General features: G+C 38.3%; 1 protein-coding gene across 25 annotated transcripts in view; it reads right to left on the minus strand.

Moving 5' to 3' along the window:
* Positions 1 to 18617, minus strand: part of DTNB (dystrobrevin beta) — a 300791-nt gene that overhangs the window by 237829 nt on the left and 44345 nt on the right. For all 25 annotated transcript variants that reach the window (XR_003115265.1, XM_025353993.1, XM_025354010.1 and 22 more), the window contains one exon: positions 10082 to 10295. Coding sequence is in view for 22 of the 25 variants with exons in the window: in XM_025353993.1 (XP_025209778.1) it covers positions 10082 to 10295 (214 nt within the window). In the remaining 3 variants the exon portion in view is untranslated. The remainder of the gene's footprint in view (positions 1 to 10081; positions 10296 to 18617) is intronic.

An 18617-nucleotide genomic window follows, 5' to 3' on the forward strand; every position in this document is an offset into this window, starting at 1 on the left:
ACCCCTCAGTCTACTTTAAGCCTAACTTCCTACAACTGCCTCCAAACAAGGCCAAGAGGAAGCATTACCTTTGCTTTTCTAATATTTCTTTAGAGCCCCAGCATTCTTCCTCTACAACTAGAGGCAAGCAGAGAGAAAACTGCAGCTACTCAGCACCCTGATACTGCCCGACTTTGTTCTTTATCTAACTGATTCCTTCTTCTTGGAAGAACTCATTCTTGGTCCTTCACACAAGACATCTGAAATTATTCTGTATACACTGGTCAAGTTATACTTAAAACTGAATAATTAGCTGTCCCTGGCCACAGCACATGTCCTCACCAATGTCCATGTTTTCACTACTTCCAATGTAAAAGTCCAAGTTTATACCAGAATCAATTCTTTTCAAACAAGATTTGGAAAAGATATTTAACCTGGTTTCATCACAAATAATGTTACTCACTTCAAATCTGGCCTACGAGAGCTACAGAGTTGATTGGTAGGTCAACATTTGAAATATAATGCAATTAACAGTGAATACTAACCCCTCTGTCAAGACACTAAGATGAAAAGATAAACAGGTAATATTTGTTGAGATGGTTAAGACAGAAGAAACTTGTTATTTTAACCCCACTCAAATAGAAGCCCTCCAGAGAATGTCCTCCTTCAGTAAGGGACATGATGATTCTCTTTCTCAGCCTTCTCTGCATGATTCATTTCTACAGCCCTATCATTTTACAGTCTGACAATAAACTATGCACATGACTTCTAAAAAGAGTTATTATCCAACACTGAGAAAACACCATTATTAGCTCTGTGCCAAGCTAAGCAGACAATGAGTCATCCTGAATAAACGCTGTTATGTTTTAACATGCAGGTACCTTCTGAAGCCTCTGAAGTCCCCACCTGTTCCCTGAGGATGGGAAATCATTCGTTCCAGGTCAGTAAGGTCTCAAATTCTGCCTTTCAATATTTAAAACTAACTTAATCTGGATGATGATTCTAGCTTTACACTATCTAGTAGGGGTTTGCTATTCAAATTAATACTTGTGAAAACAAGACTACGGGTAGTATTTTATACTTAAGAACACAAGCTATTTCTATCTCTTTAGCAAATGATTGTGGATGCTGCCAACCATAAATTTCTCACACAGAAACAGACTTCAACTTCAGAAACACTATTACCAGTCCGATTATCGTATGTAGCTAAAAGTAATAAGAGCATCTCTCTTTGATTTTCAAAAACTCGGATTCTGCCAATTAATCTTAATTTACAAAACTTCACAGTGTAAGGATGTTGCAATAATCAACTGCAAATCAAGAATCCATTTGGCAAATGTCAAACAGCTTTAATCAAGTAAAATCAGCTTAGAATATTATTCCATTTTATCACAATCAGAATGCCTGCTGCTTTTCATTTCAATCTTATAAACATTTATAAATAATCTAGCGTTATACTAATTGAGGAATGAAAGAAATATAAGCAGAATCTCTGCTCTCAAGGACGTCCATTCCATTTTGAACACTTACAAGAAGTTTACAACATTATGTAATTAAAGGCCAAAATAATAATATAAACAAGAACTATAAGTCATCAAAAGGATTAAAATGGGATTGGTGATAATAAGGCAGGCTACACAGTAGGTAAAAACTTGGGTGGAGGCCGGGCGCAGTAGCTCACGCCTGTAATCCTAGCACCTTGGGAGGAAGAGGTGGGCAGATCAGGAGGTCAGGAGTTTGAGACCAGCCTGACCAACATGGTGAAACCCCATCTCTACTAAAAATACAAAAATTAGCCGGGTGTGGTGGTGCGTGCCTGTAATCCTAGCTACTCAGGAGGCTGAGGCAGAAGAATCGCTTGACCTGGGAGGCGGAGGTTGCAGTGAGCTGAGATTGCGCCACTGCACCCCAGCCTGGGCAACACAGTGAGACTCCGTCTCAAAAATAAATAAATAAAATAAAATAAAAACCTGGGTTGAATCCTCAGAAACAGACAGGATTTGGACAGAACAAAAGGAGACTGGGTAATCCCAGACAGATGAGGGAGCTGAAAGGGAACAAAACGCATGGCATTTGTCTGGGGAAAACGAGCATGTCATATTGGAAAAGAAGAGTGTCTCCAGGAGCGTAATTAGAGGTTGGTGTAGGCAGGGAGGTAAGCAGTGTTATCATTAAACCAAAGGGAGGAGTGTGAGCTTAATTCAAAACCACAGGGATTCTTTGAAGGTTTCTGAAGTGGGAAGTTACATGATGAAACAGTGTCTTGATCAGATTAATTTCGAAGTGAGGTACTGAACGGACAGAAGTCTCTGGACTTGTTACTACTTCTCTCCTCTGTTTCAGAAAAAAACAAAGGCAAGGAAAAAGAAACACACTCAGAAAAAGTATTCCTCCTGCCCTTTCTTTTAAAAATAAATAAATAAAAAGAAAAGAAGCACAGAAGAATAAACAAAAAAAATTTCTGAAATATTAGCTAATGGTAAAACCCCTTGCAAGTCTGCATATTCTGAATTCAGAAGATTCTTGTTTGCAAATTAGCACAAACTCATGACTTCTCTTGGAAGAAAAGCTACAAGACAAAGAGTAAGGAAGTGATGGATGGCCGGTGTGGTAGCTCATGCTTGTAATCCCAAGACTCTGGAAGGCCGAGGCAGGAGAATTCCTTTAAGCAAAGAGTTCAAGACCACCCTGGGCAACAAAGCAAGACCCCATCTCTACAAAAAATAAAAAATACAATAATTAGCCTGTTCACATTGAGAAATAGCTCTGAAATTTTAAAAAGAAAAAGAAAATAGCCAAGCATGATGGCATGCACCCAGTAGTCCTAGCCACTCTGGAGGCTGAAGCAGGAGAATCGCTTGAGCCCAGGAGTTCAAAGTTGCAGTGAGCTATGATCATGCCACTGTATTCCAGCCTGGGTGACAGAGTAAGACCTTGTCTCTTAAAAAAAAGAAAAGTTAAATGTGCTACAACAGTGGAAAATTTTCCCACTCAGCACTAGGACTCTGGTCTTACTTGGCTGGCTTTTTTCTCATGATCCTGAATTCTTCTAAAAACAAGCAGGGATGTAAATAAATACTGTACACCAACACATGAAATGTCTGTGCCTCCCAGGAAATTACAGTTCTGTTTAAAAATCACTAATGAAGAAGACTGTAACCTAATATTATCTTTTTTCAGCAACATCTATTCCATAATATGCTAGGCTGGGCAGATTAAGAATTTATGGAAGACATTTGCTTTTATTTAAAATGGACTGGTTTGTTTCTGCTTTGTTTTGTATTGTTTTGTTTTAAACATTCAGTATTAAGGGGGAACAATATAACTTTTTAAATGGATTCAAATTAAACTGCTGAACCAACTTTTTTTTTTTTTGAGACGGAGTCTTGTTCTTTTGTTCTTATTGCCTAGGCTGGAGTGCAATAGTGTGATCTCGGCTCACCGCAACTTCCACCTCCTGGGTTCAAGTGATTCTCCTGCCTCAGCCTCCCTGGGGTTACAGGCATGCACCACCACGCCTGGCTAATTTTTCGTATTTTTTTTCTTGTTTTTTTTTAATAGAGATGGGGTTTCTCCATGTTGCTCAGGCTGGTCTCGAACTCCCGACCTCAGGTGATATACCCGCCTCGGTCTCCCAAAATGCTGGGATTATAGGCATGAGTCACTGTGCCTGGCCTAAACCAACATTTTTAAATGGTTGTTAGCCACATTTGCAAACTACACAGGAATTTCTTCATATAAATCCATCATAAATTATATAAGTATCTTTATACCAAAGGAATCTTTCGATTGTTCAAATTAGCAAGTATGTTTTCTACTGAGTGTTATTGCAGATGGTAAACAATAACCCTAGGCCTTTAAACGATGTGTTCAATACTATATTTCGTATTTTTTAGATTTAGATGTATTTCACAGATTTTATCTAAACCTAGTTTCATTAGATACATCTTTTTTTTTTTTTTTTTTACCAGTTTGTTCTATTTTTAAGGTGAAACTTCATTCTACCTCTGAACCAACACTTTTGGTAAAGGCCACAGACTCATTTGTAAAACAGAAATGGATGAAATACATTAGAGGGAAAAATAAGATTCAACAGTCAGAAATAAAGTATAAGAGAAATTTGGCTGGGTGCGGTGGCTCATGGCAGTATACAATCCCAGCACTTTGGGAGGCCAAGTTGGGTGGATCACTTGAGGCCAGGAGTTTGAGACCAGCCTAGCCAACATGGCAAAACCCCACCTCTACTGAACATACAAAAATCAGCCAGGCGTGGTGGCGTACGCCTGTAGTCTGAACTACTCGGGAGGCTGAGGCATGAGAATCGCTTGGACCCAGGAGGTGGAGGTTGCAGTGAGCCAAGATTGTGCCACTGCACTACAGCCTGGATGACAGAAAAATAAATAAATATATATATATTTCTATCTCTGTACCTTGACTAACATGTCTTTATAATGACCAGCAATGTCATATTCAAATTTAGAACTGTAAGGCACCCCATACTCCCACATGGGAAGAACCTGATCCCCTTTTCTTCCCACCTCCAGCACACCCCATATTTGAAAGGACTTATGCACGCATGTGGACACTCTAGCCCACATGTCCAAGTTCTGCCGACTTGCTCAGCAAACGTCCACTCCTTGGCTAGTCCTTAGACACAGGGATACAACTACTTAGAAAAACAAAACAAAACAGAACAACATATACGAGGTTTGGAAGCATAAGTACTAGAACAAATGGAATTTAAAACCAAGAATAAACATGTTTAAAAAGACAATACGAAACAAGAACCACAAATCCCAAAAAAGAATAAATCAGATATATTATGTATGGAAAATACAATAGCTAAAGAAATAACAGATGGAATAAACAGTAGGATGGCTCCAGAGGAAGAACAAATTAATGAGCAGAAAGGCAGATCAATAAACTCTTCTAAAAGGAAACAACGCTAAAGAAATTAAGCTATATGTGAGGAACACTAATAGATAAAGAGGAAAGAGGTAGAAATGCCAACAGTCAGAAAAAGAGAAAACGAAAACAGAGGAAATTTGAAGAAATAATGAGCTTCTGGTAATAGCACACTAGGTGATTCTGATCAACTCTTCCTCTGAGCAAAAAAGGAAAGACGGGGAAAGTTTTCAAAAATCTCCTTGATTATAAATTGTTGAGAACTAACAATTGAAGGTACCAAATGCAGGAGAGGCTGGATGCCCAGGAAAGTGAGTGCAATGGATGAAATCGCTTTTTCCATGTAAGTGATTTGATTCCAGAGGGGGAAGCAAAATTGCTGAAGTATAGAGTAATTTTTTGATGGTACTGTGGGCAAGGAAAAAGATATGGAGGCTTGGATTTGCCAAGGCAGAAGGGGTCCCTTGGTGGGACACGTGGTCCTGCTTACCCTACTCTCCTATTACTTTGGGCTGAGAGCCCAAAAGCTTCACCTAAAGGTAATAGTGTCCAGAAGTAAACAGGTCCTCACAGGTACTGAATCAGAAACTGAATTGAGGTGATCCTGGATTGTTAAGGTCTCGGGGCACCTGGCAGAGGCAAACATACATCCTTTCTGGAAGAAAACATCATCCTAGGCCTTAAAGTATCCGTGCAAATAATTCTGCAATATAATATTTGGTATATAATAAAAATAATTTTGCTATATAATGTTCAGCCTATAATAAAAAATAACAAAGCAAATAGGAAATAAAACATCATGAATGAAAACCAGAAACAACAAATAGTACAAAAAGAACCACAGGAAATCTAGATATTAGATTGTAAGTGTAAACCAAAAATAAAATTCAAAGGCTCCCTGCAACCATCTGAGTGGACTCCCTCCTGGGCCAGGGCACTCTGAAATTTAACCGCAAAGGCTGGATAAGGCCAGCATGGGAAGCTGGGGATGCACATGCCTCATGATACCCTCCAGCATTAACATCAACACAGACCTTAAGTCTGAGAAGAAACGTCTACAGTCTATTCTCTCTACAGTCTGCTACTTGGAGGCTTTATCTGTGTGATAAAACCTAGCTCTCCACAACTCTTTATCATAACTCTTTCAACCAATTGCCAATCAGAATATGTTTAAATCTACCTATGACCTGGAAGCTCCCTGTCCTTCTTCAAGTTGTCCCACCCTTCCACATCAAACCAATGTAAATCTTAAGTGTATCTGATTGATGCATCATGTCTTCCTAACATGCATAAAAGCAAGCTGTACTCTGACCACCTTGGGCACACGGTGTCAGGAGCCTCCTGAGGCTGCGTCATGGGTGTCTAAAAGAAGGGTACTTCTGCTTGGTGTTCATAGAAGCCAACTCTTCCTTAACCTCAACTTCAAAGAGGAGACATTTAGTAGAAGCTGCTTACAGAGATTTTGTGAAGTCAGCCTAAGGATGGAGCTGATACAAGAAGAGGGCAAAGCCACGCAAAGAAATGAAGCCAGAGCTCTGATGCAACCATGATGAGGGGCTGGCCTGCCTCTGGACCCCTCAGTTTGTCAGCCTATACCCATGTTCTTATAAAAAGGCCATGTGGGTAGGCTTTCTACTACTTACAGCTAAAGACAATGGACTAATACAAAGGTTGGAAATAGAGGATTTGTAAGTAACAAACCTTAAAGGGTGAAATTGGCTTAGCTATAGAAGAGTAAGGAAGACCTCCTATCTCTCATGCTGGGAATTGGGATATCCTTATTATATTGGTCAAAGCACCTTTGTTGCACCTTTGCACCAGACTGTATGACTACCAGTAGTATTGTACTGGAGAAACTGAGAGGGAGAAAATGCAGCTATCAGTGTTTTCACAACTCCTTCTGGCTTTCACTAAGATTCTACATCCAGGCCCAGGTGTTTTGTAAATACTGGTTTCTGTGGTTTTCAATGTTTTTAATTATCAAAATATAACATATTCAGAACTCTCAGTATTAAAAAAATTAGGTCTTAAGAAAATACTTAAGGAAAAGTCTTAGACCCTATTTGTTCCTGACTGTTGTTTCAGGGTCTTATACTCTATTATTATAATAAACAGAAATCATCTGGCCAAACACGGGGACTATAAATTTGGAGGTGAGAGAAGATTAAATAATTTTTGCTTTCAAATTTTAACCTTATGGAATTATGAAATACAAAGGCTGGAAGGCTCAATTAAAATAAATAAATAGGTTGTCTATGTATAAAAGGAACTCTCCAGCCTAAGTAATAAAGCGGCCAATCAATAAAAAGACTAACATTTGAAGTATTTAATGACAAAAGTTTTCAAAATTAACATTCTGATAACCAGATTCTTTCTTTTTTTCCAACACAAGAAGGTCAATTTTAAACTTCTAGATAGCCAAATAAGCTCTATCATATAAAGGTTTCAAAGGTAGTAAAGATGTGATCATTTATTCTGATACCATGGTCAATGTTTTAAATGTATCAAAGTAAAAATTACCCAACTCACTAATAACATACTATACCCCTAACTCTTCTTAACTCACTCTTTTTTTTTTTTTTTTTTTTTTGCTAGCTATTTTCGGTATGTGTTTCTACACATCTGCCTTCATCTGATTCACTGTCCATTTATTCTCATTGTCTCTCTGTATGTGTCTATCCTTCTCTGAATATGGCCCAGGATATCCTTGTACCTTCTGCTTCTAAGTTTGGTCTTCCCATTCTCCTTTTTGCCATCTCTGTCCTCTTCCTTCCTCTCCCCTCCTCTCCCCTCTTTAGCCATATGCTATAACCTGAATGTCTGTATTCTCCCAAAATTCACACATTAAAATCCTAACCCCCAAGGTACGGTATTAGAAGGTGGGACCTTCTGAAGATGATTAGGTCATGAGGGCGTCCTCATGAACGGGATTAGTGCCCTTATAAAAGAGGTTCCAGAGAACTCTTTGCCCCCTTTGTCATGTGGGGATACCGCAAAAAGGTGCCATCTAGGATCCAGAAAGCAGGCCCTCCCCACACACAGAATCTACCTTGATCTTGAACTTCCCAGCCTCCAGAACTGTAAGAAATAAATCTGTGTTGTTGATAGAGTGCCCAGTTTATGGCGTTTTGTTAGAGCAACCCAGTAGGCTAAAGCGCCATAGTATTTAACTTACTTGACATAATTACAGAATCCAAGATTTTAATCTCTGCTTGACCATTTTTAGAGAGTAAGATGGTTTTTATTTCTGACTTTAAAAAATATTGTTTCTTGAGTTAATTTGTGTTGTGTGATCCGTGAATTGATTTATTGAGTGAGTCAGTGTCATGAAAAGGTGCTGCTTACCTATCACAGAATAACAATGTTTCCTAAGGGTTTTGAAACAAAAAGCCAGTTCTTGGGCAGGAAAAAATTAACTTATAGAGTCACTAACTTAAATTACTAAAAAATGGCATTAGAATTCTGGGACTAACATCACTTATACACTCTTATTTTTAAAATTCAGATTTCTGCTGGGCACAGTGGTGCACATCTGTAATGCCAGCTACTAGAGAGGCTGGGGAGGGAAGACTATTTGAGCCCACTAGCTTGAGACCAGACTGGGAAACATGGCAAGATCCCATCTCAAAAAAATAAGTAAATTTCTTTAATAATTTTCTATTAAAAGGATACAATGTCTAATTTGATAACAGCTTATAAAAATGGTGTGAATTTAGTGACTGCTTAAATTCTGATTTGGCTTTGACATTTCCATAGTTTTACCACTAATTAACAGACCCCTCCCTATTATAAGATATAATTAATAGCATTTTACAAATGTATGAACTCAAAGAAGGTCTACAGACAGCAAAAAATGAAGCAGAGACAATCCATTCAAATCAGATGGCCAAGAGTATAGCAGAAACTAGAACTCTTGGTTCGCAGAACATCACCATTTAACCTCTGTACTTCCACAATCAAAAATCTGTGCTTTACAATTTTGTTTCATTGTTTACAATACCAACTTAATTATCGATGAATATAAGTGCAGCAAATAGTGTCCGTTTCAATTGGAGTACATTTAAATAGTTTTCTTTTTTTGTTTTAAGATCTACTAAACTATGTTCTGCAATGAAAAAATTTCAAATAGGTTCCTAGACATAAAGAGAAAATCAGTTTGGTCGGGTGCAGTGGCTCACGCCTGTAATCCTAGCACTTTGGGAGGCCGAGGTGGGCAGATCACCAGAGGTCGGGAGTTCGAGATCAGCCTGACCAACATGGAGAAACCTCGTCTCTACTAAAAATACAAAATTAGCTGGGCGTGGTGGCACATGTCTGTAATACCAGTTACTTGGAAGGCTGAGGCAGGAGAATTGCTTGAACCCAGAAGGCAGGAGGCAGTAGTGAGTGGAGCTCACACGCCATTGCACTTCAGCCTGGGCAACAAGAAAGAAACTCCGTCTCAAAAAAAAAAGAGAGAGAGAGAAAATCAGTTACTATAGTCCAGTATTTGATGTTACAGAGTACAGATTAGCCTTCTGAACAAACTAGGCATAGAAGAAAAAAGAAAGAGGAGCCTTAGAAGTCAAATAGCCCCATAATCAAATTTAAAACTTAGCATTTTTCACGAGCTAGAGAACAGCTGTATTAAGGTATCTATAATTTTCCCAAACAATACATCTCGAACATTGTGATTCTCCACAATATTCCAGAGTTTAATATACGACATACTGTAGGACAGTAAGTCACTGTGAACCAGTTTCTAGAGGGGCTTACACTGAAAAATTTTCCTGTTTTTTGTTTGTTGTTGTTGTTGTTTTTAAGACGGAGTCTTACTCTGTCGCCCAGGCTGGAGTGCAGTGGCGCAATCTCAGCTTACTGCAACCTCTGCCTCCCAGGTTCAAGTGATTCTCCTGTCTCAGCCTCCCGAGTGGCTGGGACTATAGGCGTGTGCCACCATGCCCGGCTAATTTTTTGTATTTTTAGTAGAGACGGGGTTTCACCGTGTTGGCCAGGATGGTCTCCATCTCCTAATCTTGTGATCCACCCGCCTTGGCCTCCCAAAGTGCTGGAATTACACGCATGAGCCACCGCACCCAGCTGATAAATTCCCTTTTAACCGTGATTCTAAGTTGCCAGCCCTTAGCAAGGCAGTATGCAAGAAGAATGACTCAGAGACAGGTGTTCTTAAAATGAAGTAAGCATGTAAGGTACTAGCCTGTCATATGCAGCAATCATAAAGTTGAGGAGGAGGCTGATAGATTGTTCCACACTAATTTGGTGAGTAGAAGGAAGGCGCTTGTTCAACTGATAGTAGATGGAGGAGATGACAGTTTCAAGGCGGGACACACTGATCTCGGTGGTATGGTCCAGTGTATTAAGGCCATTGTCTCGGAAGGCTTCAATCATGTTCCAGATATCAACAAGATGAACTAAAAGACAAAGAAAATAAACTGTCAACAATGTTAAAGTGTGGTACTACCCTTCACAATAGGAATCTTAAATTTATCAACTAGTTCTTTTTTTTTTTTTTTTGAGACGGAGTCTCGCTCTATCGCCCAGGCTGGAGTGCAGTGGCCGGATCTCAGCTCACTGCAAGCTCCGCCTCCCGGGTTTACGCCATTCTCCTGCCTCAGCCTCCCGAGTAGCTGGGACTACAGGCGCCTGCCACCTCGCCCGGCTAGTTTTTTGTATTTTTTTAGTAGAGACGGGGTTTCACCGTGTTAGCCAGGATGGTCTCGATCTCCTGACCTTGTGATCCGCCCGTCTCGGCCTCCCAAAGTGCTGGGATTACAGGCTTGAGCCACCGCGCCCGGCCTCAACTAGTTCTTAAGTTTAAAGAGAAGAAACTCTTTAGCCAACAATGAAAAAACATTCTGTGGTCAAATAAAGACCATCAGTCCCAGACAACATCAAGGAGCCACCACAGTGGTATGGGAAGAACTATTTCCAGCCTTCACATTTAAATAGCTAGTATTTCACGCATCTGCAAATAGTGACCCACGCAATTCCTAACAAAGGATAATTTGAGAAGAAGATCAAGAACTACTCATAAGAACTTCTAGCCTTTTTGAAAATTTGCTGTATCACCTTGAGTCAGCTTTATTGTATTACTTTAGCCTAGCAACTAAAGCAACATTTTACAACTGAAACTTTACTCTATGACCTAAAGAGAGAGACAAATACAACTGCATTAAGTAAAATATTAATATGCTTTAGAGGCTACTCAGAGCTCTGAACAACTCATAGCTCAGCCAAAAATAAATTTATCTACTGCATATTTCCTCCATTATTTAAGAGGCTGACTTTCTTTTAAATTCAATTTCCAATAATAAAGTAGGCGCGGTAGCTGGGTCTACACTCCTCTTCAAAACGACAAAAATTCCTAGATGGAACATAAAAACTTCTTAAGTGCACCAAAAAAGTAAACAATACTAAACTACACAGAAAAGAGACATTTCCTTGAAAGAAAAATGATTAAGAATGATGCCTGACTGACTTCAAGCAACAAGAGAAGCAGAAGACTGCAAAATAATTTTAATGTGCTGAAAAGAAATCAAAACCACCAACAAAATTCTATACCTAGTATAAAAAAACTTTCAAGAAAAAAGGTTCAATAAAGACATTTTCAAGTAAAGAAAACCTGAAAGTGTATGTTCCAACGCTGAAAAACTAGGGGAAGAACTGAAATTAGGAAAATACAACTATTCAATCCAAAAGAAGGCAAGAAACACAGAACAAGTAGCACAAAGAGCACAAGAAAAGATGGCTGATATGGATGCAAATGTATCAGTCAACCGCAGTAACTATAAACATACTAACATACCACTTACAAGACAAAGACTGACAAATTCACACTTTTTTAAATAATCAAATTATATGCTGTTTGCAAGGGATACGTATAAAACATAAGGACATAAAAAAGGTTAAATACAAATGGATGACAATTTCTAACCAAAACAAAGGTGATGTAACTTTGTTTGTAACAGGAAAAAAAGCGGGGGAGCTTGGAAAACCAAATGATCAACTCAACAGACATAGAAGTAGCATTTGGAAAAATCAAATACCCTTTCATAATAAAAACACAACTAAAACTAGAAGAAAACTTCCTCAACCTGATAAAGGGTATCTACAAGAAACCCCAATGCCAACATCATACTTAATCAGGGAAGACTGAAAGCTCTGCCCTTAAGATCAGGAACAAGACACTTAAAGTACAGGCAGCAAAAAAGAGATACATTGCATTTTATTTAAATTTTAAAAGTCTGTGTTTCAAAGGATACTATCAAGAAAGTGAAAAGGCAACCCCAAAGAATGGAAAAAAAATTTGTAAACCAAGCATCCATCAAGGGTCTAGGATCCAGACATATAAAAACTCTTACAATTCAACAATTAAAAAAAGACAACCCAATTTAAAAATGGGCAAATAATGTAAATAGACATTTATCCAAAGAAGATACACAAATAGCCAACAAGCACATGAAAAGATGCTCAACATCATTAGTCATTAGGGAAATGCAAAAGAAAACTACAATAACATACCACTTCACACCCGCTAGAATAGCTAGACTTTTTACTTAAATGGAAAACAAGTGTCAGTGAGGATGTAAAGAGGTTGAAACTCGTATAAACTGCTGGTGCAAATGTAAAATCATGCAGCTGCTTTGGAAAACAATTCAGGAGTTCCTTAAGAAGTTACACACAGTTGCCATATGACCCAGCAATTCTACCCCTACAGAATTGAAAACATATGTCTACACAAAAACTTGTACAAATGTTCATAGGCACATTACTCATAATAGCCAAAAGTGAAAACAAACCAAATGTCCATCAATAGATACATGGATAAATAAAATGTGGCATATGCATACAATGGCATATTATTTGATCATAAAAAGGGATGAAGTGGCCAGGCATGGTGGCTCCCGCCTGTAATCCCACTACTTTGGGAGGCCAAGACAGGTGGATCATTTGAGGTTGGGAGTTCAAAACCAGACTGGCCAACATGGAGAAACTCCATCTCTACTAAAAATACAAAATTAGCCAGGTGTGGTGGCGCATGCCTATAATCCCAGCTACTCAGGAGGCTGAAGCAGGAAAATCACTTAAACCTGGGAGGCGGAGCTTGCAGTGAGCCGAGATCATGCCATTGCACTCCAGCCTGAGCAACAAAAGTGAAACTCCATCTCAAAAAAAAACAAAAAAAAAAAGGGGGGGGGGGGGATGAAGTACTGATATCTTCTGCAATATGGATAAACCCTGAAAATATTATTCTAAGTAAAAGATAACAGACAGTTAAGACCACATATTCTAAGATTCTATTCATATGAAATGTCCACATAGGCAAATCCATTTTAAAAAAGTATATTAGTAGTTGCCAGAGCTGGGAAATGAAGGGAAAGTGGAGTAACTATTAATGGGTATGTGGTTTGTTTCTGGGGTGATGAAAATGTTCTAGAATTAGATAGTGATGATGGTTATACAACTTTGTGGATATACTAAAAATCAGTGAAAAGACTATACACTCTAAAAGGGTGAATTTTATAGTATATGAATTTTATATTTTTTTTAATGGTGGGACAAAACATATTGTTAAAGATAAAGAGAGTCACTGAATAATGAAAAAAGTTTTAATTCATAAGAAAGATATCAGCAGCTTGATGCAGTGGCTCATGTCTGTAATCCCACTCCTGGCTTAGCTTGAAGCCAGGAGTTCATGACCAGCCTGGAGAACATAGTGGAATCCCATCTCCACAAAAAAAATTTTTTTAATTAGCTAGGCATGGTGGCACACGCCTGTAGTCTTAGCTACTGGGGAGGCTACAGCGGAAGGATTGCCTAAGCCTAGGGGGTTCAAGGCTGCAGTTAGCTATGACTGCATCACTGTACTTCAGCCTGAGTGACAAAGTGAGATCCTGTGGTCAAAAAAAAAAAAAAAGAAAATAAAGAAAGATATAGGAACTTTACATGTATTTACATCTAACAGAATAGTCTCAAAATATATAAAACAAAAATAAACAGAACCTCCAAGGGACACAAAGGAATTCAGAAGCTTAGTGGGAGATATTAACTCACCTCTCTTAGTAAGTGATAGTGCAAATACCACTCAAAAAGTACAGATACAGACGATTACACTTCACAACTAACAAAGTAGGCATAATGAGCACTACACGAAGTACAGCCTCCACTGATGAGAGAATATGCTTTATTTTCAAGTATACAAAGATACATATAAAAATTGACCACATCCTTGGCTGGGCACAGTGGCTCACGCCTGTAATCCCAGCACTTTGGGAAGCCGAGGTGGGAGGATCACTTGAGATCAGGAGTTCAAGACGAGCCTGGCCAACATGGTGAAACCCCGTCTCTACTAAAAATACAAAAGTTAGACAGGTGTGGTGGCTCTTGCCTGTAATCCCAGCAACTCGGGAGGCTGAGGCAGGAGAATCACTTGAATCTGGGAAGCGAAGCACAGTAAGCCTAGATCTTGCCCCTGCACTCCAGCCTGGGCCACAGAACGAGACCCTGACTCAAAAAAAAAAAAAAAAAAAAAAATTGACCATATCCTGAGCCATAAAGCAAATCTCAATAAATTTTAAAGGATTAAAATCCTATGAGTCATGCTCTCTGATCAAAATGAAATTAAGTTAGAAATCATAATCAAAAGACAACTTTTAAAGGAAACCTTATTTTTACAAATGAAGAAATACACTATCAGGAAACTTTCTTAATCTGATTAAGGTTGTCACAGTTTGAATATCTGTCCTCTGCAAAAATGATGTTGAAATGTAATTTAACCCCCAATGTGGCAGTATTGAGAGGTGGGCTTTAAGAGGTGACTGAATCATGAGGGCTCTGCCTTCATGAATGGATTAATCTATTCAAGGATTAATTGACTAATTAATTAATGAGTTATCATGGGAGTAGGACTGGTGGCTTTATAAAAACAGGAAGAGAGACCTGCACTAGCACACTCAGCCTCCTCACCATGAGATGGTGTGCATGACCTCCAGACTCTGCAGAGAGTCCCCAGTCGCAAGATGGTTTTCAACATATATGGCCCCTCAATCTTAGACCTCCCAGCCTCCACAACTATACAAAATAAATTCCTTCCTTTATAAATCATCCAGTTTCAGGTACTCTGTTATAAGCAACAGAAAACTGGCTAAGACAAATGTTATCTACAAAGGACTTGCCACAAACATATTACTTAATAGTAAAATGAAAGGTTTTGCTCCAATAATGGGAATGAGATAAGGAATGCTCATTGTCCTCATTTCTATTGTACTTGAGGCCAAATCGACATAAATATTCAGATAAAGAAATAATTAGTGTATTGGAAATGACTAACTGAAACTGTCATTATTCAGAAATAAGAAAATCATGTACACAGAAATCAAAGATTCTACAGAAAAATTAATATGAGTCGAGAACAATTGCTAGAAATAAGATTAAGATCTAAAGATCACTGTATTTCTATACATCAGTAACATAACAATGAATTTTAAAATAATAGTATCATGTCACTGAAGACCTAGGAATAAATCCAATGAAGAGGCTGGGCGTGGTGGCTCACTCCTGTAATCCCAGCACTTTGGGAGGCCAAGGCAGGTGGATCACTTGAGGCCAGGAGTTCAAGACCAGCTTGGAAAACATGGCAAAACTGTCTCTACTAAAAATACAAAAATTAGCTGGGTATGGTGGTGGGCGCCTAGAGTCCCAGCTACTGGGGAGGGTGTGGCAGGAGAATCTCTTGAACCTAGGAGGCGGAGGTTGAAGTGAGCCAAGATCACGATACTGCACTCTAGCCTAAACGATAGAGCAACACTAATTCAAAAAATAAATAAATAAAAATTAAAAAAAAAATCCAATGAAGGATGTGCAATATCTCTACAAAGAAATGAAAAACCTAAATAGCTCTAGGGATGAACATATCCCACGTTCATAGGAGGAAATCTCAACACTGGCAATACGTCAATTCTCCCCAACTTGATTTACAGATTCAATACAATCCCAATCAAAATCTCTGCAGGACCATACAGTAAAAGAGGAATTTTACTGTGTGTAAATTATACTTGAAAAAAGAAATGAAGAAAAAAAAACACAGGAAAGTTCTTTATTTTGTTGGTTTTAGTAGAAATTGGCAAGCAGATTCTAAAGTTTATATGAAAACAAATGTTAAAAAGACAAGACTGTCCCAGAGAATCTTAAAAAGAAAAACAGAGCAAAGTAGGAAGACTTGCCGTGCCTGACACCTAGATTTACTAAATTCTAATAGTGGTTACTGCTACAAGAAACAGTGTGGTATTAGAACAGTCTGGTATTGGTAGAAGGATAGACAAACAGACCAGGGGAACACTAGTGGGTCAAAAAGCAGATCTTCTCATATATGGACACTGCCAAGAATATTTCTTATACAGATTCATGAATATGTTCATATTCAATGAATGAATATGGGAAGACTCTTTAGCAGTAAAGAAAATTGTTTATTTTCTTCTGTTTACTGACCCTTTCAATAAAAAGTAAAGGAACAATTGAAAATACACATGGAAAAACTTGTACAGATTCATGAATATATTCATATTCAATGAATGAGTATGAGAAGACTCTTTAGCAGTGAAGATAATTGTTTATTTTCTTCTGTTTATTGACTGTTTATTGACCCTTTCAATAAAAAGTGAAGGAACAAGGCCGGGCGTGGTGGCTCACGCCTGTAATCCCAGCACTTTGGGAGGCCGAGGCGGGCAGATCACGAGGTCAGGAGATCGAGATCATCCTGGCTAACACGGTGAAACCCCGTCTCTACTAAAAATACAAAAAAAAATAGCCAGGCGTGGTGGTGGGCACCTGTAGTCCCAGCTACTCGGGTGGCTGAGGCAGGAGAATAGCGTGAACCCCGTGAACCCGGGAGGCGGAGCTTACAGTGAACGGGGATCGCACCACTGCACTCCAGCCTGGGCGACAGAGCGAGACTTTGTCTCAAAAAAAAAAGAAGGAACAAGTGAACGTACATATGGAAAAAGCTGAAAGCTGACTATTACTTATCCCATACATTGTCAAAAATTTTTTCAGATCAACTCTAGAATCCTATGTGAAAGGTAACAAAATAAAACCTATTAAAAAAAAATAAAACCTTTAGAACAACGCCATCTTTTACTTTATATTACTAATGCCACTAGCCTACTCAGGCTCTCAACACTCCACACGTAGACTACTGTTTCCCAAGAATAATTATGGGAAGAATTATAAAATGAGTTGCTCTACGGCAGCGGTTTTCGAACTTTCTGACTGCAAGCACAGAAATATATTTAAATCATCACATACACACATACACACACAAACACATATATACATCTAGACATATAAATATATTTAAATCATCACAGAAATATATTTAAATCATCACATACACAAACACATACATACATCTAGATATATTTTTTTTAAAAAGTTTTAGCCTTTAGAACACGTTTTAGCCTTACCACACAAGCTGCATTCTAATATTTTATTTTTCTTCCTTTTTTTCCTATTAAATGTTTTTAATTCTGGCTACAGCCCATCAAAATGATTTCAAGAAGCATTAATGGGTCACAACCCATAATGTAAAAAATAATACTTTGAGAAACCACTGAAGAAAGAAACATCACTTCGATCTAGGATGGCATGATAAATTCTTCAGAGAGAATTTTAAGTTAAGATTTGTGAGTAAGACTTAAAGTAGGGTAGAATTTTATTTTATTTTATTTTATTTTATTTTTTATATATTTTTTTGAGACGGAGTCACTCTGTCACCCAGGCTAGAGTGCAGTGGTGTCATCTCAGCTCACTGCCAGCTCTGCCTCCCGGGTTCACGCCATTCTCCTGCCTCAGCCTCCGGAGTAGCAGGGACTACAGGCGCCCGCCACCACGCCCAGCTATTTTTTGTATTTTTAGTAGAGACGGGGTTTCACTGTGTTAGCTAGGCTGGTCTCAATCTCCTGACCTCGTGATCCGCCCCCCTCGGCCTCCCAAAGTGCTGGGATTACAGGCGTGAGCCACTGCGCCCGGCCCAAAGTAGGGTAGAAGTTATCAGATGTAATGTAATTTGCCCAAGATTACTTGTTTATAATAAATGGCAAAACCAGGTCTAAAACCAAGGTTTTTCAATTCTAAGGTTAATATTCTTTCCATTGTATAAAACACTTTTTCCACTGATACACACAAACATGAGAAAAGTAAAATAATTCTGTCATGAGCTAGTTCTTCTTCGTGGAAATAAAGAGAAGAAAGATTACGTATATACACACAGACATACATATACATATACATATACACAGACACACACTTTATTTTATAATCCACATGGTAGCAATTATTTATAGAAAAGGTTGATTCATGTTACATTAAGCTTAATCAAGAAAATCAATTCCAATTATACCTTTATCAAAAACATTGTTTTACTTTTCCTCCAGCAGCTGATAAACTGTATTAATTTTGTATAAAACATTTTGTATAAAGCATTTCCTTAATAAAAGTGACAGAGAAATCGATTCTCCCATTTAAAGAACATTAATACTACAGCACCCTCAAAACTAGTTCCATGATTGTTTGTTAAACATTTTGAGGGACAAAGGAGTAAAATGACAAGTTCTTCCATTACAAAGCTTACATCCTGATAAATACTTTAGATAAAAAATAATTCAATTAGTATCACAATATAACTAAAAGATATTAAAGTCTTTTCTAATATTGAGAACTCTCTCCAGCTATCACAG

Source organism: Theropithecus gelada, chromosome 13, assembly GCF_003255815.1.
Source record: "Theropithecus gelada isolate Dixy chromosome 13, Tgel_1.0, whole genome shotgun sequence".
Lineage (NCBI taxonomy): Eukaryota > Metazoa > Chordata > Mammalia > Primates > Cercopithecidae > Theropithecus > Theropithecus gelada.